General features: G+C 36.9%; 1 protein-coding gene across 1 annotated transcript in view; it reads right to left on the bottom strand.

Annotated features, from left to right (window-relative positions):
• The window catches only part of Zyg11b (zyg-11 family member B, cell cycle regulator), a 77,298-nt gene extending 54,138 nt beyond the window's left edge, over nt 1-23,160 (bottom strand). The window contains exon 1 of the mRNA XM_027944949.2: nt 22,956-23,160. Within this exon, the coding sequence (XP_027800750.2) occupies nt 22,956-22,985 (30 nt within the window). The 5' untranslated portion in view covers nt 22,986-23,160. The remainder of the gene's footprint in view (nt 1-22,955) is intronic.
• Between the last annotated feature and the right edge of the window lie 341 nt (nt 23,161-23,501).

The raw sequence follows: 23,501 nt of genomic DNA, 5'->3' as shown, positions 1-23,501 counted from the left end.
AGGGATTTTTTGTAGGATTAAACTTAGGGCCTCATACTTGCTAGGCAAGTGCTCTATCACTGCTCTATCAGTGCTCTATACCCTCAGCCCAAATGTAAGGGCTTTAACTGCAGAAATAAACACTCTAAATGTTCCCAGCAATAAAACATGGTTAAAATATAATTACATTTAACCATCTAGTAGGTACTTTCTGTATGATTGTGCTAAGCATTTTATAAGATACATACTATTTCATTTGTTCCTCACCCTTCTTTTGCAAAGTAGTCAAGTATTCTCTTCTTGTTTATATGACTAAAAACATGCTCATAAACAACATCTTTCTCAGCATTACACACAATAGTAAACGGCAAAGTATGGCTTCACAAAAGAAGTTGATTTGGTACTGATTGAACCCAGAGCTGCTTAACCACCGAGTCATATCCCTAATCCTTGTTATGTTTATTTTGAGACAGGGTCTTGCCAAGTTGCTGAGATTGGCTTTGAACTTATGATACTTCTGTCTCAGCCTCTCAAGCTGCTGGGATTACAGATATGTACCACCCCGCCTGCCACGAGTATAACTCTTAATCTCTCTATACTACACATGTGACATTTTAATGGCTGAATAATGTATAGCCATTAAAAATTGTATTTCAAAGATATACTGTATAAATCACATAGAAAAATACGAGGTAAGGTATAAAAAATAGCCTACTAAACTTCCTCAACCAAATGAAGAACATCTACCAAAAAAAAAAAAAAACAGTAAAGCTGGGTATAGTGATGCACTCCTGTAATCTTAGCAACTCCAGGAGATTGAAGCTCTAGGATCACAGGTTTAAGGCCTGCCTCAGCAGTTTAGTGAGATCCCACAATAACTTAGCAAGATCCTGTCTCAAAATAAAAAAGGACTGGGAATGCAGCTCAGTGGTAAAGCATGCAGGCCCAGTACCAAAAACAAACAAAAACTAAACAAAACAAAAAATCCAGTTAACAATCATAATTATGAAAATCTTAATGTTTTCACCCCAAATCAGGAAGAGGATGAGGATGTCTATTTTTACTACTTCTATTAAACATTTTACTGAAGGTTCTAACCAAAGAAATTAGGCATGAAAAATAAATAAAAAGCATATAAATTAAAAAGGAAAAAGGAAAGCTATCTTTATTTGCAGTTGACACCATCCAGATACAGAAAATCCCAAAGAATTTTTTTTTTTTTTTTTTTTTTTAATATCTATTTTTTAGTTTTCGGCGGACACAACATCTTTGTTTGTATGTGGTGCTGAGGATCGAACCCGGGCCGCACGCATGCCAGGCGAGCGCGCTACCACATGAGCCACATCCCCAGCCCAAGAATTTTTTTTAAAACATGTTTCAATTACATCATGGACCCTTTTATATATATATATATATATATATATATATATATATATTTTTTTTTTTTTAAACTCTTCCTTAGCAAGAAGAGTGAAGCAGGTGGCATCCCTATACCAGACCTTAAACTATATTACAGAGTAACAGTAACAAAAACAGCATGGTATTGACACCAAAAAAGACTTGTAGACCAATGATACAGAAAAGAGGACACAGAGACAAACTCACATAAATACAGTTATTTTCATACTAGACAAATGCACTAAAAACATATATTGGAGAAAAGATAGCCTCTTCAACAAATAGTGCTGGGAAAACTGGAAATCCATATGCAGTAAAATGAAATTAAGCCCCTATCTCTCATGAAACAAACTCAGCTCCAAGTGGACCAAGGACCTAGGAATTAGACCAGAGACCCTGTGCTTAATACAAGAAAAAGTACGCCCAAATCTTCATCATGTCAGATTAGGTCCCAACTTCCTTAATAAGACTCCTATAATGCGAGAAATAAAACCAAGAATCAATAAATGGGATGGATTCAAACTGAAAAGTTTCTTCTTAGCAAAAGAAATAATCAGTGAGGTGAAGAGAGAGCCTACAGAATGGGAGCAAATTCTTACCAGACACACATCAGATACAGCACTAATCTCCAGGATATATAAAGAACTCAAAAAACTTATCACCACAAAAACAAATAACCCAATCAATAAATGGGCCAATGAACTGAACATACACTTCTCAGAAGAAGATATACAATTAATCCACAAATATATGAAAAAAATGTTCAACATCTTTGGCAATTAGAGAAATGCGAATCAAAACTACTCTAAGATTTCATCTCATTCCAGTCAGAAAGGCAGTTATTAAGAATACAAACAATATAATAGGTACTGGCAAGGATGTGGGGGCGGGGGGAAGGCACACATACTCATACATTGCCAGTGGGACTGCAAATTGGTACAACCAATTTGGAAAGCTATATGGAGATTGCTTGGAAAACTGGGAATGGAACCACCATTGGACCCAGCTATCCCACTCCTCAGATTACACCCAAAGGACTTAAAAGCAGCATAGCCACATCAATATTTATAGCAGCACAAATCACAATAGCTGAATTGCGGAACCAACATAGATGCCCTTCAGTAGATGAATAAAGAAAATGTGGTATATATATACAATGGAACATTACTCAGCATTAAAAGAGAATAAAATCATGGCATTTGCAGGTAAGTGAATGGATTTGAAGAGTATCATGCTAAATGAAGTAAGCCAATCCCAAAAAAAACAAAGACCAAATGTTTTCTCTGATATATGGATGCTGATCCATAATGGGGTAGGGAAAGAGCATGGTAGGAATGGAGAAACTTTGAATAGAGCAAAGGGGAGAAAGGAAAAGGGAGGGGGGAATGGGGGTAGAAAAGATGGTGGAATGAAATGGACATCATTATCCTAGGTACATCTATAAAGACACGAATGGTGTGATTGTACTTCGTGTACAACCAAAGAAATGAAAAATTATGCTCCATATGTGTACTATGAATTGAAATGCATTCTGCTGTCATGTGTAACAAATTAGAAATAAAACGTGGTTCATCCACACCATGGACCCTTTTTAATAAATATTTTTCACAACTTTATTTATTTATGTATTTGTTTGTTTATTGTGCAACTTTATTTATTTATTTATTTAATGTAGTGTTGAGGATTGAACCCAGTGCCTCACACATGCTAGGCAAGTGCTCTACCACTGAGTTACAACCATAACCACCTAATAAATTTTTAAAAAGCTACCAGGAAAAAAAAAAGTTCACAACATCACAGGTTACAAGATTTAAAAACAACAACAAAATAACCCTCTATTTTTGCATTACTATATATTTACAAATTTACAATAAACAATCTTATAATGAAATTAAGGAAATAATTCCATTTACAATTGTACCAAACAATAAAATATTTAGGAATAAATTTTAATAAAAGTGAAAAATTAAGAAATTAAAGACCTAAAAAATGAAAAGCATTCCAGATTTATAGAAAGAAGACTTAATACTGATAAACTGATCTGGCATTCAATACAATTCCTATCACAACCCCCCCGCCATTTTTGCAGAAATTGATAAATTGATACTAAAATGCTTTCAGCATGCAGAAATGCAACAGATCTAGAATAGCCAAAATGATCTGGGAAAGGAAGAACAAAGTTGGAGGCCTGGCACTTGCCATTCTCAAAACTTACTACAAAACTACGTTAACCACCCCCCCCAAAAAAAAAAACTCAAAAAACTACATTGACCAAACAGTTTGGCACTAGCATAAGGACAGACACAAAGATCAATGGAATAGAATTTAAAGTCCAGAAACTCCTACAGTTAGGGTCAAATGATTATCAACAAGGTACCTAGCCATTCCAGTGAACTAAAGAATAGGCCTTTAAATAAATGGTCCCTGGGACAACTGGACATCCATGCAAAATAATGAAAATGGAGTCCCCATATCACACCATATACAAAAATTACCTCATAATAGATCAAACACCTAAAGAGCTAAAACTATTAAACTCTTTAAAAAAAAGTAAGTATAAAACTTCCTGACTTTAGTATAGTAAAAGGTTTATTTTATAATACCAAATGCAAATACAACCAAAGGAAAAAATAGATACATTGAACTTTATCAAAATTAAAAATTTCTGTGCTTTAAGGAACATCATAAAGAAAGTAAAAGGAGGGCTGGGTATGTAGCTTGGTGGTAGAATGCTTGCCTAGCATGTGCAAGGCCTAGGTTCAATCCCCAGCACTTGGGCGGGGGGGGGGGGGGGGGGGGGGGAGTGAAAAAGACAACCCACAGAATGGAAGAAAATAGTAATAAATCATTATCTAATATGAGATTTCTATCCAAATTACACAAAGAACTTTTTTTTTTAACATTTTAGTTGCAGATGTTCACAATACCTTTATTTTGTTTTTATTTAGTTTTCTTATGTGGTGCTGGGGATCAAACTCAGTGCCTCCCATGTACTAGGCAAGTGCCACAACTCTTATAACTCAGTAATCTAAAGACAACCTAATAGGCAAAGTTCTAAATAGACACTACTCCAAAGAATTACAAATGACCACCATATAGTGGTGCACACCTGTAATGCCAGCAACTGGGGCGGATGAGGCAGGAGAATGGCAGCCTCAGCAACTTAGCAAGGACCTAAGCAATTTAGGAGAACCAGCCTCACAAAAATAAATAAATAAATATTACAGATGATCAATGAAAGATGCTTAATATCATTAGTCATCAGGAAAATGAAAATCAAATCTCTTCACATGAAATATTACTTCATACCCACTAGAATGGCTATAATAAAAATATGGTCAATAATCAGTGTTGACCACGAATATGGAGAAACTGAAACCCTCATACAAGGATGTTGAAAATATAAAATGTTGTAACTATCTGTCCAGTTCTCAGAAACAAGCATAGGTATGGGGTTGTAGCTCAGTGGTAGAGAGCTTGCCTAGCATGTGTGAGGCACTGGGTTTGATTCTCAGCATCGCATATAAATAAATTAATTAAATAAAGGTCCATCAACTACTAAAAAAAATTTAAAACATAAAATAAGGGCTGGGGCTGGGGCTGGGGCTGAATGGTAGAGTACTTGCCTAGCATGTGTGAGGCACTGGGTTCAATTCCCAACACCGCATGTAAATAAATGAACAAAATAAAGGTTCATCAACATCCAAAAAAATATTTTTTAAAATAAATAAATAAAATAAAAGTTAAGCACAGAGTTACCATATGACCCAGTAATTCTACTTCTAGGCATAAACCCAAGAGAAATGAAATCTTACCCACAGAACATGTACATGGACCACTGAGCAACAGTTTAGCAACATCCCCAGCCCTCCCACACCTTTTTTTTTTTTTTTTAAAGACTAAGCTTTGCTAAACTGTCCAAGCTGGCCTCAAACTTGCAATCTTTCTGCCTCAGCCTCCGAAGTAGCTAGTATTATAGGTGTGCAACACCATGTCCAACAAGACACCTTTTTTTTTTTTTTGGTTCTGGGAAATTGAACCCAGGGATACTTTACCACTGAGCTACATTCTCAGACTGTTTATTTTTTGAGAAAGGCTCTCACTAATTTGCTTAGGATGTCATTGAATTGTTGAAGCTGGCCTCAAGCTTTCAATCTCAGCCTCCCAATTCACTGGGATCACAGGTGTGCCCCAATGCACAAGAATCAGACATCATTTTGTATGTGAAGATAACGAATAATGTACCCAAGCTTATCTACCTGGAATGTGACAGAATTATGCCTTGATCCAAGGTCTTTAATTCCAAATAGCAATATCCATTTTCTTACCTATAAGGTTCTCTCAACTAAAGAAGGAAAAGGATAGAAGAAGTTGAGAAAAAAAAAAACTATATCTAAGATTTAAAATAGTACTTACCCAGGGAAAACAATAAATGCATGTGTGCAAAAAGAAATAGGCCATGTTACAGCATATGTAGTAAAATGTTAGCATTTGGTGAATCTGGGTCGATGCTAGATGAGAATTATTTTCATTACTTTTGCAACTTTTCGTAATCTAAAACTGTTTCAAATAAAAAATAACAATTAGTACTTCCATGATCTCAATGACAAAATTGGTAAGTAAAGAAATGGTACAGCTCAGTCCTATGAAAAGATAAATTCCTGGGGTGAATAAAAAAAGCAATTAAGCTCTACAAATAAATACCTTAAGTATAAGATGAAGAGTGAGAAGGTCCCTGAGCAATAGTTGAAAAGATATCCTATGGCAACAGAAACGACGATTCCAGCATGAGAGAACAATGCAGTCCATTTTTTTATTTTATTTTATTTTTTGGTTAACATGGTGTTTTCTAGAACATGATGTAACCCTGGTTATTGTGAAACTATTCAAATAAAGTTTACCCAGATTAGTGCTCTCAAATATTGCTGGTCAAAGTGTAAACTGGCACAATTTTTCAGAACATAGATTTAATAATAGTGTGATGGCCTACACCTGTAATTCTAGTGACTCAGAAGGCTAAGGAAGGAAGAATACAAGTTCAAGGCCAACCTGGGCAACTTAGAAAAACCCTGTCTCAAAATTTTTTTAAAAAACGGGGGTGGGGATAGGGGGAGGCTTAAGATGTAGTTCAGTTCAGTGGTGAGAGCCCTGGGTTTAATCTTCAATACTACAAAATGAAACAAAAACTATATGCAGTAATAAAAAACTATATGCAGTAGGATTCAATTATGCATCTGTACAGGATAGGAAATGATACTGCCTAAAGCTTACTTTAGAATGTAAGATTAGAAAGCTAATCTCTAAATTAAATAATATAGTAGAACTATAAAGAAAAGTAAGATTGGGCTGGGATTATAGCTCAGCATGGAGTGCTTGCCTGGTACATGCAAGGCCCTGGGTTCGATCCTCAGTACCTCATAAAAATAAATAAAATAAAGGTACTGTGTTCAACTACAATTAAAAAATAAATATTTTTTTTTTAAAGCAAGATTAAAAATAAGTTGTTACCTTGGGGTGGGGTATAAAGAAGCGACATAGAAGAAGGAGGCACATAGTAAAAATGGTAGTGGTCATGTTCTTTTTTTTTTTTCTTTGTAAACTGAGGATTAAACTCAGGGGCACTTTCCTGAGCTACATTCCCAGCCCTTTTTATTTTTCATTTTAAGACAGGCTCTCACTAAGTTACTGAGACTATCCTCAAACTTGGGATCCTCCTGCTTCAGCCTCCCAAGTCACTGGGATTATAGGTGTGCACCACTGCACTAGACATGTTCTTTTTCTTTCTTTTTTTTTTTTTTTGGTACCAGGGATTGAACCCAAGAGCAGAACCACTGAACCACATCCCCAGCCTCCCCGTCTTTTTTTGAGGCAGGGTCTCACTAAATTGCCCTCACTAAGTTGCTGACACTGGCTTTGAACTTTCAATCCTCCTGCTTCAACATCCTGAGTTGCTGGGACATGCAGCACCATGCCCAACTAACATGTTTAATTCCTTAAATTGGATGCTGGGTTTAATTTTTATACAACTGTTTATATTCCATGGTTTACATATGTGTTTCAAATTGTCTTCTGAATACATCAAATTATTAAAATGGTAAAAGAACAAAAATAAAATTTGTGGAAATGAAAAAAGCTTGCATTCACTTACTCATTTTTCTAATTTTCAAATGTAAAATACTTTAGAAACCAAAACCAGTGTCAATGGTGACCACATTTTCTAATAGTATATATATTCAAATTAGTCAGAACATTTTTCTCAGTAGATTCAATAAAATTGTTTTAATTTTAAATGAAAGTGTGTGTATGTATAACACACATACATACCCTACACTTTTATTTTCCCTAAACTGGTCATAAGGTAACTTCTCACTACTGCTCTTATACCTTTTCCTGATATAATTTTACACTCTCCAGGAGCCTTCACAATCTGATAATCATAGACTGTGACACAACAAAAAAGGAGTATTAGGGGAGTTTTTAGGAGAAACACAGAGGATTAGGGGAGGTGGCGATGATGTGTGAGGAAATTGATAGGAAATGAAAAAGTATCATCTGAGAACTCTCTTCACAGCATTTCAAAAAATCCAAATTAAGAACTTGAGTTATTTCAAAATAGCTTTTGGTTAGAGGATAATGTTCCACAATGCTCTAAAACTAGACCACGTTGGTCATAATGTAAGTAGTTAAAATACTTATAAGCAAATAAAAAATTGTCTCCTATTAAAACAAGGAATATACATATATTTCGTTTCTGTTCTCACTTTGAATATCACAGAAAAGAGCTTTGAAGGAATATTAAAAAATTACTAAACTAAAAGAGAGACGTCAGAAGTCTTTTTTTTTTTTTTTTTTTTTTTTTTTTTTGCAGTGGGAGGGCGTTACTGAGGATTTAATCCTAAATCACATCCCCAGACTTTTTTATTTCTTAGTTTGAGACTCACTAAATTGCTGGAACTGGTCTTGAACTTGTGATCTTCCTGCTTCTGCCTCCCAAGTCGCTGGGATTATAGATGTGTGCCACCGTGCTCAGCTCTTGGCTTTCTTTTATACTTCCCCTGCAGACCCCCACCCTTTTCTCTCCCTTCTTATAGTCTCCTTCCTTGAAGTATTTAGTCATTTATACACACTCAACTAAAGACACTCTCAGTCACTCCCCTGAGACTTAGTTATGTAATTTTTTGGTGGATTGATTGGTTTTGTTTTGCAGTGCTGGAGATGGAACCCAGAGCTTTATACAGAAGAGGCAAGTGCTCTACCACTGAGCTATATGCTCAGGCCTGTATTTTTAAAACTTCATTCTGTTAGTATATTGCCAGAGCCATGGAAACAAGAATTTCAACGTTGTGAGTATAGCCCATCCATTTCTACCAAGTGAAGAGATGGGGGGGCGGGTGCTGGGACTCAACTACATACTATAAAACTGTTTACTTTTACAGACTGGTCTGATGACATCAAAGAGAGTCCCATAGATCTGTTATCTTTACACTTGGAAACTGAAGCCTCATAATATGCATCAAATAAATTATTTGTTAAATGAATCAGTCAATTACTGAATGGATTATCTGTCTCAAAACTCATTTCTTAGTTGTGTTTAGTGGTACATGCCTGTAATTTCAATGACTCGAAAGGCTGAGGTAGGAAGATCACAAGTTCAAGGCCAGTCTTGATAATCTGATGAGACCTTGGCTCAAAATTTTAAAAATTAAAATTAAAAAGGGCCGAGGGTATAGTATCACAAAACAAAAGAAATCCTCATTTTTCCTGATACTACTTGAGGAAACATATAAAATGTAATAAAGCTGGGCTGGGTGGGGGTCCCAGTTACTTGGGAGGCTAAGGCAGGAGGCAGGAGGACAGTGAGTTCAGGACCAGTATGGGCAACATAATAAGCCTCTATCTCAAAAATTTAGAAAGAATGGGCTGGGGATGTGGCTCAAGCGGTAGTGCGCTCGCGTGGCATGCATGCGGCCCAGGTTCGATCCTCAGCATCACATACAAACAAAGATGTTGTGTCCGCCGAAAAACTAAAAAATAAATATTAAAAAATTCTTTCTCTCTCTCTTAAAAAACAATTTAGAAGGAAGGAAGGAAGGAAGGAAGGAAGGGTTATAAAATTTCCTTAATTCTTTAAAAAAACAAAACCTTTTTTCCTTAATTCTTCAAAGACAGACCTTTTGGACTTCCGAATCTTTGCATAATGAGACCTATGTTTTGGTTAGTTATAAGGAAAAATACCCTGTATAGATGATATTGGTGATTCAGATTCTTTAGTTCATTTGATACTAAAAATAACTTTATGAAGTAAAAGGAAAAGTATTACAAATTTCATTTTACAGCCAGGTACAGTGACACATGCCTGTAATCCCAGCTACACAGGAGGCCGAGGCAAGAGGATCCCAAGTTTGAGGCCAGTCTTGGTAACTTAGTGAGGCCCTGTCTCAAATAAAATAAAGGACTGGGGATGTAGCTCAGAGGTAGAGTGCTTGGCTAATATGTGTGAAGCCCTGGTTTATTTCCCAGTACCAAACACACAAACATCATTTTACAGATAAGGAAACTGCAGCACAAAAATAAAGTGACTTCTCTAGACATATTATGGTTAGTAGGAAGAGTACTAGAACCAGATTTGAATCATAGTACTGTCACACTGGGCAAATTATCTAGCTTTTCTGACCCTCAGTTATGGCCTTTGTAGAATGGGGATAATGTTAAGTATTAATCTCATGATACCTCTGTCCAAATGAAGTATTTTTTTTTTCCAAAACATTTTTTGTGTGTGTGCTGGTGATTGAACACCTATATTTGAGAATGCGAGGCAAGTACTCTACCAACTGAGCTATATACCCAGCCCCTCAAAAACATTTTATCATAGAACTATTTCAGACGAAGTATGTAAAACCCCAGCACGATACCTAACAAAACAGTTTATCAGTGTTTCCTCTCCTCTTAGTAGTCACTACTTTGCACAGGTAACATAAATTCAAACCTCAGATACGTAAGACAGCAGTTTCATGGTTGTAAAATCTTTAAAAATTTCCCATCCAAAGCTGGGCGTGGTGGTGCACCCCTGTAATCCTAGAGGCTCCAAGGCTGAGACGGGAGGCTGGAGAGTTCAAAGCCAGCCTATGCAATGCTGACAGGGAGGTGTTAAGCAACTCATTGAGACCCTGTTCTTTAATAAAATTCAAAATAGGGCTGGGGATATGATTCAGTGGCTGAGTGCCCCTGAGTTCAATCCCTGGTACCACCCCCCACAAAAAACTTTTTTCCCATCCAGAATCCATCTCATGGCAAACAAACTTCTTTGTCTCCCCACTCCATCAGGCAGATACTTTTTTAGTCTTCCTTTTCACCAAAAGTATGGGTCTTTTAGGATCCTGGTTTTATGTAGTGGTCTCAGTTTCAGTTAATATGAATCAGGCTCTAGCTGTCATCTTCTACTGAAACATTCCTAAGACTGACAAGTCCTCCAATTGAATACAATGGCTTTTTATTTTTTTGCATTCCTTTTTTCTTTGTTTTATGTGGTGCTGGGGACTGAAACCAGGGCTTCCTGTATGCTAAGCAAGTGCTCTACCACTGAGCTATACACCCAGTCCCTCTTGAGTAATTTTTTCTTTTTTCCTCCTAGTGATTCTGTATATAATGCATACTGGGGATTTAACGCAGGGGCATTTTACTATCCAGCTACACCCTCGTCATATTTTTATTTTTATTTTGAGACAGGGTCTCACTAAATTGCCCAGGCTAGCCTTGAATTTGCAATCTTTCTGCCTCAGCCTCCAGAGTCACCAGGATTACAGGTATGTACCACCACACCTGGCATCCTGAATGATTTTTTTCCTAAAGACTAGGCAGGAAACCAGGTAACTACAAGGATTACAAATGATAATTTTATGAGAGGAAGGTTTTTAACTGATGTGTTTCTGAAGGATTGTGTAACACTGAGTTGAAGAATGTGGACTTGAGACTCCAACTGCCTGCATTAAAATGCCAGCTCTACCATTTACAAAACAATAAATAAAGATTTAGGCCAAGTACTTAATTTCCCTGCACCTCATATATCATAAGACTGTTATCAGAATTAAACAAATTCTAAGTGCAAAACATTTATAAAGTACTGGCATATATTACATGCTCAATAAATGTTAACTAGGGCTGGGGTTGTAGCTCAGCGGTAGAGCGCAAACCTCCTTGCACCTGCGAGACCCTGGGTTCGGTCCTCAGCACTACATAAAAATACATGAATAAAATAAAGGTATTGTGTCCAACTACAACTAAAAAATAAATATTTTTAAAAATAATAATAAAATAAATAAATATATAACTATTATTATAAACTATAATCTCCATGAGGGAAGAAAATACATTTTTTTCAGTGATATTGTCTGAGAGCCTAAAATACAGCCTACTAAACAGTGGCACTAAATGTTTACTGAATGAATGAGTAAATAGTCAAATACAAATTTACTATTAGATATAATTAAAGTACATATTTGCTCTGACAAAAAGAGACTATAAACCCAAAGAGAAATATTAAGTCCCAAGACTAGCCCTGAAGTTAAAAAATAGAACCGAAAGGTAGTCATGTGTCATCTAAGTTCACAGGTGCTAATTAAAAACTAGATATTAGACATCTCTGACTCCTCACTGCAGTACACCATGAGAAATCTCTTAGTTTATGTGTTTTTTGTTTTTACAGTACTGTGGATCTAACCCAGGGCCTCATGCATGCTCAGCAAGTGTGCCACTGAGCTATACCCCCAGCTCTCTCCTCCCCCACCCTCATACAGGGGACAGGGGATTGAACCCCAGGGTGCTCTACCACTGAGCTATATTCCTAGCCCTTTCCTCCTGCCTCAACCTCCCAAGTAGATGGAATTACAGATGTGCACTATTACACCTGGCTTTTTTTTTTTTTTTCTTTTAACTAGTATTTTCTACCACTGATTCAACCAAGTCAGGCTTTCAGAAATAAGCATCTAATAAAGCCCTAGTATGATCTAACTCTTTACCCTCACCTTCCCCAATCATAGTCATTTTTATAGATAAAGAAGATGAAGAAACTATTCCTACCAACTTTTTGCTTCCCCACACCCAATTAATATATTCTGAAAGTAACTGCAATCCTGTCTCCCAAGTTTTCAGTGTCAAAAAGATCTCTTTGTGAAGTCCTCTGCTTCAGACCAGAGATGAACATAAAACTCTGCATAGGAAAAATGCAATGTCTCCATTCATATTTCCATTTTCACCTAGTTACTATAGGAAAATTTCATTTCATTTTCTAGTATGATAGTCTTCATCACAATTAGTGTGAAAGTAGCAGTAGTAGTAGAGCAGCAGCATACAATTTGTCAAAGAAATACTTAAATGCTAAAGACATAGATAAAAGTGCTTTATAAAAGCGAGTTGAGGGGGGCTGGGGTTGTGGCTCAGTAGTAGAACCATGCCTTGCACGTGTGAGGTACTGGGTTCGATCCTCAGCACCACATAAAAATAAATAAAGGTATTGTGTCCATCTACAACTAAAAAATATATATATGTTAAAAAAAAATAGCGATTGACAGCATGGAAAAAGAACCATAAAATTGTATACCCTTTTGACCAATTTTCTTTCAATAAATATGAATTATCTTTACAATAAAACAATGCTAAAAATATTTTAAATGCCTCATTTCAGTTTAGATTTCTACAACTCATGGAGTCCATGGTATTTGAAATAACACTGGCTAGGGGTCAGAAAAATCAGAGGGTTTTTTTTGGTACCAGAGATTGAACCTAGGGGCATTTAACCACCAAGCCACATCCCCAGCCCTTTTTTATATTTCATTAGAGACAGGGTCTTGCTGAGTTGCTTAGGGCCTCAATAAATTGCTGAGGCTGGGTTTGAACTCGAGATCTCCTAGTTCAGCCTCCGGAAGCACTGGGATTACAGGCATGCACCACATTCCTTTTTGCATTCAGTAGAAAAATCAGTGTTTGAATCAAGTTCTGACACTGAATAGCTGTGACTATAGGAAGGTTACTCGATTTTTCAAAGCCTTGATTTCTTATGTGTGCAATGAAAAAAATATCATCAACCTCAGAGAACTCTGTAGATTAATTAGCACATCCCTAGATACGCTATACGGTCACTAAATGAAAGCTACTGCATGAATTCAAGCTCTTCTAAATGTCTAACATTCAAGAATTTTGCCTGTAATGTTTTTTAATTTTAATTATTAGCATTAAATTATGCAAATAATGACTATTATTTCTGCCACTCTCTAGTTAAATGTGCTTTTAAGAGGCAACTTCAAAACCTATGAAAAGAACAATGTTTTAACCAGCATGTCTCAATTCATAGATGTTTTATAGGCTTATCACTGGATTCAATATTGAAATTTATTTCAATCTATTTCTGAATATTTGATAAAATAATCATCTAAAATTTCCTTCTTTAAAAAACAGTTTGAGCCAGGCACAGTGGCAACATGCCTATAATCTCAGCAACTCAGGTGGCTAAAGCAGGAAGACCACAGGTTCAAGGGCAGCCTAGGCAACTCAGTGAGACCCTGTCTTTAAATAAAATACAAAAGGGCTTGGAATGTGACTCAGTGGTTGAGTGTCCCTGAGTTCAATCCCCAGTACCAATAAAAAAAGAAGAAAAAAGAGGAGGCTAGGGTGTGCGTAGCTCACTGATAGAGCTTTTACTAGCATGCACAAGGTCCTGGATTTGATCTCTATCACTATAAAAATAACTAAGTACATGAAAATGAAAGAATAAATAAATATATTTATCGGATTTATTTATATATATTTATTATCCCTGATCAGGATTCTTAAGTAAAACACCAAGATATCAGTATTTTTTCTGTTATAAGTAAAAAGCATGCCAATAATTATGTTCAATTTGAATTTTTATTCATGGTAAGTAAAATATTCATACTTTAAAAGCTTTATTGGGGAGACAAATTTTCCTTGGTTTGTTTTTTTTTTTTTTTTTTTTTGGTCATTTACAAACAAAACAGAACAATTATAAAAATGCAAGAATTATAAACTTATGTTTTTGTTTGTTTGTTTTTGAGGTTTATTTTGTGGGGATGGGCAGGCTAGGAATTGAATCCAGGGCTGCACATTGTAAACACATACTCAACCATGGAGGTATACCTTTAACTCTCAAATTTAAATTTTTAAAAAGTCAGTTCTAATAGGCTAGAAATATAACTCAGTAGAGAATGCTTGCCTAGCATGTGTGAAGCCCTCAGTTCAATCCTCAGTACCACAAAATAAATAAATAATCAGTTATTGTCTACTGTAGTAACATATTTAAAATATATATTCATTTAAAAATCTAATAATGCTGTATTTTATGATAATGTGTCATTTGTTAAACAAGAAAAAGCTGAAATTTGTTTTAATATATAATAAATAAACTATGTGTACAATTTAAAAATAAAGTAGGGCTGGGGTTGTAACTCAGTGGTAGAGCATGTACTCTGCATACCCAAGGACCTGGGTTAAATCCCCACACCATAACAAATTTTTAAAAAATACTTACTTATATATGTAAAAATTCCTTTCTCATATCATATAAAAACTATACAAAATATGCTCTTGGAAATGAATAATTATGATTTCTAGAATAAACAAATTTAATAAAAAGGAATAAAAAGTAACAATATTTGACAGACACTAACATTTCAAAATCAAGAATCCAAAAAAGGTTTGATAAACAGTAACAGAGTAGAATTTGATTTTAAAAAACTATAACTTTTTCTAGAAAAATTCAACCCAAGCTACTCTGAAAATGGCTAAAGTAACTAAGAAAAGAAGTAGTTGAGTCTTGTTTGTAAGTTTTAGTGAAAAAGGAAGTGATTCTGTCTGCATATATAATTGCTTCCATGTATAAGAATTATCTATGGAAAACAACTACCTGTGTAGAATCATTATTTAACTCAGAAATTGAGTCTGCAAATAAATTAAACCATACACCTGAAAGTAGGGTCAAGGGAGATATAGAATACTACCAGTGTTAATATTTAATCTCTATATATAATTGTATAAATGCTTTTTAAGAAGAAAATTTAATCAGATTTTTATTGTAGGATATTTCCCCTTTGGTGCTTTTGAATGACTGACTCACACTACAGTGACATGTCTCAGATCTATCATTCAAAAGCATGAGCTTGGAAGGGATTTCTATTTATTTATGAATTCTCCATGTGCATATTCTTTTGGCAGTTTAAAGAATACATTTACTGATATTAATACTAACCTCCATCTTTTTAGTTTAAAATGTCACTACCATAAGAAAAAAAAGTAATTGAAAGCCCTGATACAAACCCCCAGGAGAGGTCATTGTTGAATGGGAATTCTTTTCTTGTTGGTTTCTCTGTGTATGCCTTGTCTTATAACAAGGAATATATATTCTTCATGGACAAATTCCCTGTCTCTAAATAACTTCCATACTCTGAAGCCTTAGGCAAATACTGCATACTGAGAAGGTGCCAAAGATGTGCTCCTGGAATTCAATCATTATAAGAGAGTACTGTTAAAACAGATTACTACTCCTTGCTTGACCTTCAGCTTTCTATATGCATAGATTGGGGGGGGGAATGTCAGTGTATTTTTCACAAGGTGATTAATCTTTAATATAATCTATACTCAATCATTACAGGATAATAAAGATGATATCAGTAACCCCTAAAAAAAAAGTAATAATACTGATAAATAAAGTTAGGAATTGCTGATTTCCTAATACATAACTTTTGGGAAACCTACTGTTTGGAAAGGACTTTCATGTAGTAAACTTATTATAATATTTTCATGAAAACCTGAAGATTTATGAAAACTAAAGATCACTGAGCAAAATTGCAACATTATTAATGATTCTGCACTTTTTCTACAATTCCACTGTGATGTCTCTATGGAAAATTCACTTAGCCAAAAAGTAATGTGCCAAATCTTTGGACTTTATTTTTCTTTTCTTTTTTTAATATTTATTTTTTAGTTATAGGTGGACACAATATCTTTATTTTATATTTATGTGTTGCTGGGGATCGAACCCAGTGCCTCATGCATGCTAGGCGAGCACTCTACCACTGAGCCACAACCCCAGCCCTGGACTTCATTTTTTTATATTCTTTCCTATTTTAATATTTTTATATTAAATATGATTATTTATTAAAATTTTTATTAAATACTCAACATTTAATACTATTTTAATAATATATTAATTATCAGTTGTTTAATTTAAATCACCACTACTATAACAAGTTGAGGATAAAAACTCACATTTATTTTTCATCTAAAGTAGTACAATAACTATCCCATTCCACACCATGTTTATGAATAATCATTCTTAAAATTCTTTTTTTTATTTTATTTTTTATTTTTTTAGTTTTCGGTGGACACAACATCTTTTGTTTGTATGTGGTGCTGAGGATCGAACCCAGGCCGCACGCATGCCAGGCGAGCGTGCTACCGCTTGAGCCACATCCCCAGCCCTTAAAATTCTTTTTTTCCCTTTTTTGATACCAGGGACTGAACCCAGTGGCACTTAACCACTGAGCCACATCCCCAGCGCCCCCCTTTTTTAAAAATTATTTTTATTTACTATTTATTTTGAGACAGGGTCCCGTTAGGATGCTTAGAGCCTCACCAAGTTGCTGGGATTACAGGCATGTGCCACCATGCCCAGCTCAAATATCTTCTTGTTTATAATAGTCCTTTACACAGCCACACATATACAAAAAAAAAGCTTTTAAGGTACTTAGGATCTTTACAATATGGCCCAAACTCTGTAGCTTATGAGTCAAGGTTCCTCCACAATCTGACCTGCTCACCTAATCTCTACTGTACCCTCAATGCTGGAGTTACATATTTCCTAGAATCCATCATGCCTGGAATATATGGTATTTCACAAAGTTTATTTGTTTTAATAGACTATTAAAATAGTTATTAAAAGACTATTAAAATAATTATTTTTAATAACTATATTAACTATTAATTATTAAAATAGACTATTAAAACAAAATAAATTTACTCTATTTCTGTTTCAGTTTCCATGCTCAAGCTTGTCCCTTTCCCAGTAATAGCTTTCTTTCCCAAACTTTTACCTAGCTAAAATAGCGTCTTGTTTATAATAGTCCTTTACACACACACACATATATACAAAAAAAAGCTTTTCATTTACTATTAAAACCAGCAGTTCATAGGCTAGGAATATAGCTCAGTTGGTGGAGTGCTTGCCTCCTATGCATAAGGTTCAATCTCTAGTAACACACACACACACACACACACACACACACACAGGCAGTTCAAATGTCCCCTTCTAGCCTGTAATCCCAGTCAGGCTGAGGCAGGAGGATCCCAAATTCAAGGCTATCCTCAGCAAGTTTGAGGCCAGCCTGAGCAATTTAATGAGACCCTGTCTCAAAATTTAAAGAAGTGGGGGGGAAAAAAAAACAGAGAAAACAAAAAATAACAATAACAAATAATTAGTGAGCTCTTATATGAGCACCAGGCACTATATAGGTATTGAAGATGCAATGATGGGCCAAACAAACATGGTATTTACCTTCACTGATCAAGTACCTAACTTAATAGGTTACCATGAGAATTAACAAATAAAACATATAAAGCACAAAAAACAGTACACGGTACAATCATGTTGAATAAATATTGCTATTGTTGCTGCCTAACCATTCTATCTAAAATAGTTGCCCCACACACACACACACACCCGACTTTATATCTTATCCTAGTTTATTTTTTCTGTATATTAATAGATTTGTTTATTTCTATCCCCTCCCCCACCCACAAGTCTTTTTTTAACCACTGTAACCACAGTGCTGTAACATCCCCTGGCCCTTAGCAGCTGGTCAAAAAAATTATCTTTGTATCAAAGATTTTTATACTCTCTGGATTTGGAGAAAGACTCTAGTCAAATAATCATAGCAAGAAATATAAAATTACAACTGATATATATTCTATGAAGAAGAGTTACATAATAGAGAGAGTGTGACCTGGGTTTTGTTTTTGTGTTTGTTTTTTTTTTGAGGGGTAGGCAGGCCAGATAGTTTCCCTGAACAACTTGATTTGAGAATTCCAAGACACGTCAGTTACACAGTCTAGAAAAAATACTACCACAGGTCATCTGCACATGTTCTTCTTTCTTATCTGAACTACTCTTTCCATAACACAACTTTTATAATTTAATATCTCAGTTCTCTACTTTAAAGATTGAGCCTACCTGGGGGCTGGGGTTATGGCTCAGCAGTAGAGCGCTCCCCTAGCACGTGCGAGGCCCTGGGTTCGATCCTCAGCACCACATAAAAAATAAAATAAAATAAATTTATTGTGTCCATCTACAACTAAAAATAAATATTAAAAAAAAAAGATTGAGCCTGCCTGAAGCTACCCTTGACTATCCTATTCCATGATGTCAAAATTTCTTTCTTATCATTTTAAAAAAGTACTCTTCACATTTAAAAATTAATCTACTAAGACTACAGTTCAGTGGGACAGTGCTTATCTAGCATATACAAGGCCCTGAGATCAATCCCCAATATGGCAAAAATAAAAATAAAATTTCAAAAATAATAAAATGGATATTCTTAGCAAGAGCTAGTATCCTAAACCAGTGGTTCTTAAAAACATGGTTCAAAGACCATACTTTACACTGATTCTTGTCAGAAATTCAAACTCTCAGGTTCTACTCCAACCAAACCCAGTGAATCAAATTCTGGAGGTGGGCGGGAGGAAGCAAGCCTTGCTGGGGCTTTACCTTCTGATTTAAGGTAGTTTAAGAACCCCAGTCTTAGACATTTCTCACTGAGTTGCTTGCCTCTCATGTGTGAGGCAGCACCACATAAAAATAAACAAATAATATAGAGGCATGCTGTCCGTCTACAACTACAAAATTAAAAATATATATATTTTAATAGATGAATATTTCAACTATTCAAAACACAATGTAATAAACATTTGAAAAATATAAAATGCAAAGCTTTTTTTTTTTTTTCCCCGATACTGGGGATTGAACTCATGGGCACTCAACCACTGAGCCACATCCCCAGCTCCATTTTGTATATTATTTAGAGACAGGGTCTCACTGAGTTGCTTAGTGCCTTGCTAAATTGCTGAGGCTGACTTTGAACTTGATCCTCCTGTCTCAGCCTCTCCAGCTGCTGGGATTACAGGAGTCCCCCACTGTGCCCGGCCAAAATGCAAAGCTTGTAATAATCATTTACTCAACTCTTATTAAAAGAGTGCCTAATAAATATATTGTACAAGAAAAACAAAAAAGTAGCCTCCACAAATAATTCTGAAATCACAATAAACTAATATTTTGCCTTCCCTTAACCGCTCCAGTACACTCTTACTGTGTGAACATTTTTAATAAGGAAGGAAAAATCGAATTAGTTGGATGCAAAATCTGAAACACAATAATGCCTAATATACCTGCTATGGTCTGAATATCTGCCTTCCCTAAATTCATATATTGAAATCCTAACCCCCCAAAGTGATAGCTTTGGAAGTAGGGCCTTTGGGAGATGATTAATCATCAAGGCAGAACCCTCACAAATGTGACTGGTACCCTTATAAAAGAAGCCCTAAAGAGGCTGTTTATAAAGCTCAGTTGGTAGAGTACTTACCTCAAATGCCCAAGGCCCTGGGTTCAATCACCAGCACCACAAAAAAAAAAAAGAAGAAGAAGAAGAAGAAGAAAAAGCCCTATAACTGTCCTGCTCCTTTTACCACGCAAGGACACTGGTAGAAGATGCCATCTATTAAACAAGGAAGACAGGAGCTCGGGCTGTAGCTCAATGGCAGAGCGCTTGCCTCTCATGTGTGAGGCATTGGGTTCAATCCACAGCACCACATAAAAATAAACAAATAAAATAAAGGCATGCTGTCTGTCTACAATTACAAAATTAAAAAAATATATATTTTAATAATTTTTTTAGTTGCAGTTGGACACAATACCTTTATTTCACTTATTTATTTTTATGTGGTGCTGAGGATTGAACCTAAGGTCCCGCACATGCGAGATGAGTATTCTACCACTGAGCCACAATGCCAGCTCATAATTTTTTTTTTTTTAGGTGTAGATGGACACAACACAATGCCTTTATTTTTATGTGGTGCTGAGAATTGAACCCGGGTCCCACTCGTGATACACGAGCACTCTACCGATGAGCCACAATCCCAGCCCCTAAAAATTTTTTAAATAAATAAACAGGAAGACAGCCCTCACCAGAAACCAAATGTGCCAGAGCCTTGAACTTGGACTTCCTAGCCCCCAGAACACTGAGAAATAAATTTCTGTTGTTTACAAGCTACCCATTTTATGGTATTTTGTTAAAGCAACATGAAAAGACTAAGACAATATCTTTCTAGCCTCATTTCCTAATACATATCTTCGCTCTTACAATCTTTCATTCTATATAAGGTAATTCTGCTTCCTGAAATACACTCTATAGCTTTTCTACTTCATATTCACAGTGAAGCTTTCTTTCCCCTCCCAAATGATCTACAAATAAATAAATCCTATTCATCTTTCAGGCCCAGCTCAAATGACACTTTGGGGTCCTAAATAGCCAAAGAAGAGTTCATAATTCCTCCCTCTGTACTTATACATTCATTCTCAGTGGGAAGGCCCACACTTTCAAAAATCTAGCAATCTGTCTTGGGTAGGATGGCTCAAAATTAAAATTAAAAAAAAAAAAAAAATCTCAAAACTCACTTTTTTTTTTTAGAGAGAGAGAGAGGGAGAATTTTAATATTTATTTTTTAGTTTTCGGCGGACACAACATCTTTGTTTATATGTGGTGCTGAGGATCGAACCCGGGGCCGCATGCAAGCCAGGCAAGTGTGCTACCGCTTGAGCCACATCCCCAGCCCTCTCAAAACTCACTCTTGCTGTGGAGTCCACTAGTTGCCTCAATTTTCAGTTTAAGACTATCCATGTCAAGTTGAAAAATGAGACCACAAAGTGAATCAATCAAGCATCTACTTGACCTGGCACAGGGAATAACAGGAAGGCACAGTTGCTGCTAGAATTCACATTCCACAAGGACAAACAAGCTAGCACACAATGACAGTGTGATGGAGACAGACACAGGAGAATGAAAACCTATAAATGCAGTCAATGAGTTTGGAAATGTTTATAGGTTAAACGACTTGATAATAAACCATTTCCTAAAATTCAGATAAAGAGAAAATAGAAACTGACTAACCAAGGAGAACATGATTACCAGGACTGAGTTTTGACTAGAATGTCTTATTCTTCACAGAGATCAAAATTTAGCTTGAAAGTGATGTAGTAATGTTTTCAATAAATGTACAGAAAACCACAGGTAATCAATTCAATGAAAAGCCAACTGAAGTCTCAACCTGTTTTGAAACATAAAGAAAATTTGTAAATAAAAGGCTCTCCCAAGAAAGGGCAAAACAAATGAACCCTTTAGAAGGAATCAGGCTGCCACAAGCTGATTGCCACACTTATTTTCAGTCTTCAAATGCCTTTGGTAGCTGCTTCCAAACAAGAACAATTTTTTTTTCTTTTTTTAATTCTAAATGGACACAATATCTCTATTTTTGTATGGTGCTGAGGATCAAACCAGTACCTTATGCTTAGGCACTGAGCTACAACCCCAGCCCAAAATTCATTTACTCTAAGTAATAACAGTAAAGTCTGTAAACAAATATTTTTAAATTTCACAAACTGTACCTCCACTTAAGACACTGAAAAGCAAATTTCAAAACATTTTTAGCTATTTCTGTCAAAAGGCCATATCTCTCATAAGATCACAATATGCATGCTGACCCTCACTCCACCACTCCATAGCACACCATCACTCAGGTTTTCCAATGACACAAAATAAAAAGCTCCCAAGCTCTCTTTCATACCTCTAATCTCCTCTTTCTGCCCTCCAGAGAGGGAGGGAAGAGATGAAGAGATGAAGAGATGAAGAGAGAGAGAGAGAGAGAAAGCCAGCCAACGAATCCCTATCTGCCCGCCCGACAGTTCCTGGGAAGCAATCGCCTTCAATTTGTTCCTGCTTAGACCCCTGAAGCCTGTAGAAGGAAATGGGGACAACTGTGCGAGCCGGCGAGGATATGTGAAGGAAATGTGGATGATAGAGGACGAAGGGGAGGAGGGGGTAGTGGAGATAAAATGGTGAAGGGGGTGAGAAGGAAGAGCAAAGTGCAGGAGAGAAAAATGGGGAGGAAGAAGGGGGAAGGGGTAAAGACCACAGTAGAGACAAAAAGGCAAAATGGTAGAGGAGAAAGAAAGGAAGGTTAAAGGAGAGGAGGGAGACGCGAAGAGAACGCGAGAGAGGCTGTCACTGGGGGGGTGACAAAGGGTATCAGCGGGAATAAGGGAGATTAAGGGGGTGTCACCCGAAGGGGCTCGCCCCAGCAGGTGGACTGGGAGCACCAGGAAGGAGGAGCTGGACGCCGAGGGTGAGGCCACAAAGGGTTAGGTGAGGGAAGGGCGTCCGAGGGACACCAAGGCTAGGGAGGGGCAGGCCCGCGGGGGCTAGGCTGGCGGGCGGCTCCGGCTAGGGCAGGCCTAGCTTTCTCACCATGGCTGTGCAGGCCTGGTCCTCGGGCATGCAGCTTCGGTCCTGGGTGCGGCGGCGGACCGGGCCCGAGCCGGCCCCCAGGCTGAGCCGGCGCGGAGGCTCCAGAAGGCTCCAGCGAGCTGCAGCTCCGGGCTCGGCCCAGGCCTCGGCCTCCTTCCCTCAGAAGATAGGAGTGCACCAAGCCGCAGCAGCAGCCGCAGCCCGAAGCCGAGCGCAGACTCCACCCCCGCGAGGCCCCGCCCCCGCCGGCCCGACTGGCCGGAGCCGGCCCCGCCTCCGGCGTCCCGGCGCAGACTCGGCTGCGGGGACCCGCCCCAAACTGGACCTCAGGGCTCTGGGCGTGCAGGCCCTTAAAGGGGCAACGCCCCCTCAAATCTACCTAGTCCCTTCGAAAACAGTAAGAGATTTGAGCCATACGTCTTGGCAGGAGACTGGAGCGTTTGTTTCAGTCACCTATGTACCCCTGTGTCATTCACCATCGTTTTTGTTTTTGTTTTGGTACCGGGAAATTGAACTCAGGAGCACTTGACCACTGAGGCACCATTT

Source organism: Marmota flaviventris, chromosome 10 (genome assembly GCF_047511675.1).
Source record: "Marmota flaviventris isolate mMarFla1 chromosome 10, mMarFla1.hap1, whole genome shotgun sequence".
Taxonomy (NCBI): Eukaryota; Metazoa; Chordata; class Mammalia; order Rodentia; family Sciuridae; genus Marmota; species Marmota flaviventris.
Note: the sequence above shows the minus strand (reverse complement) of the source record. Positions and strands in the feature narration are given on the sequence as shown.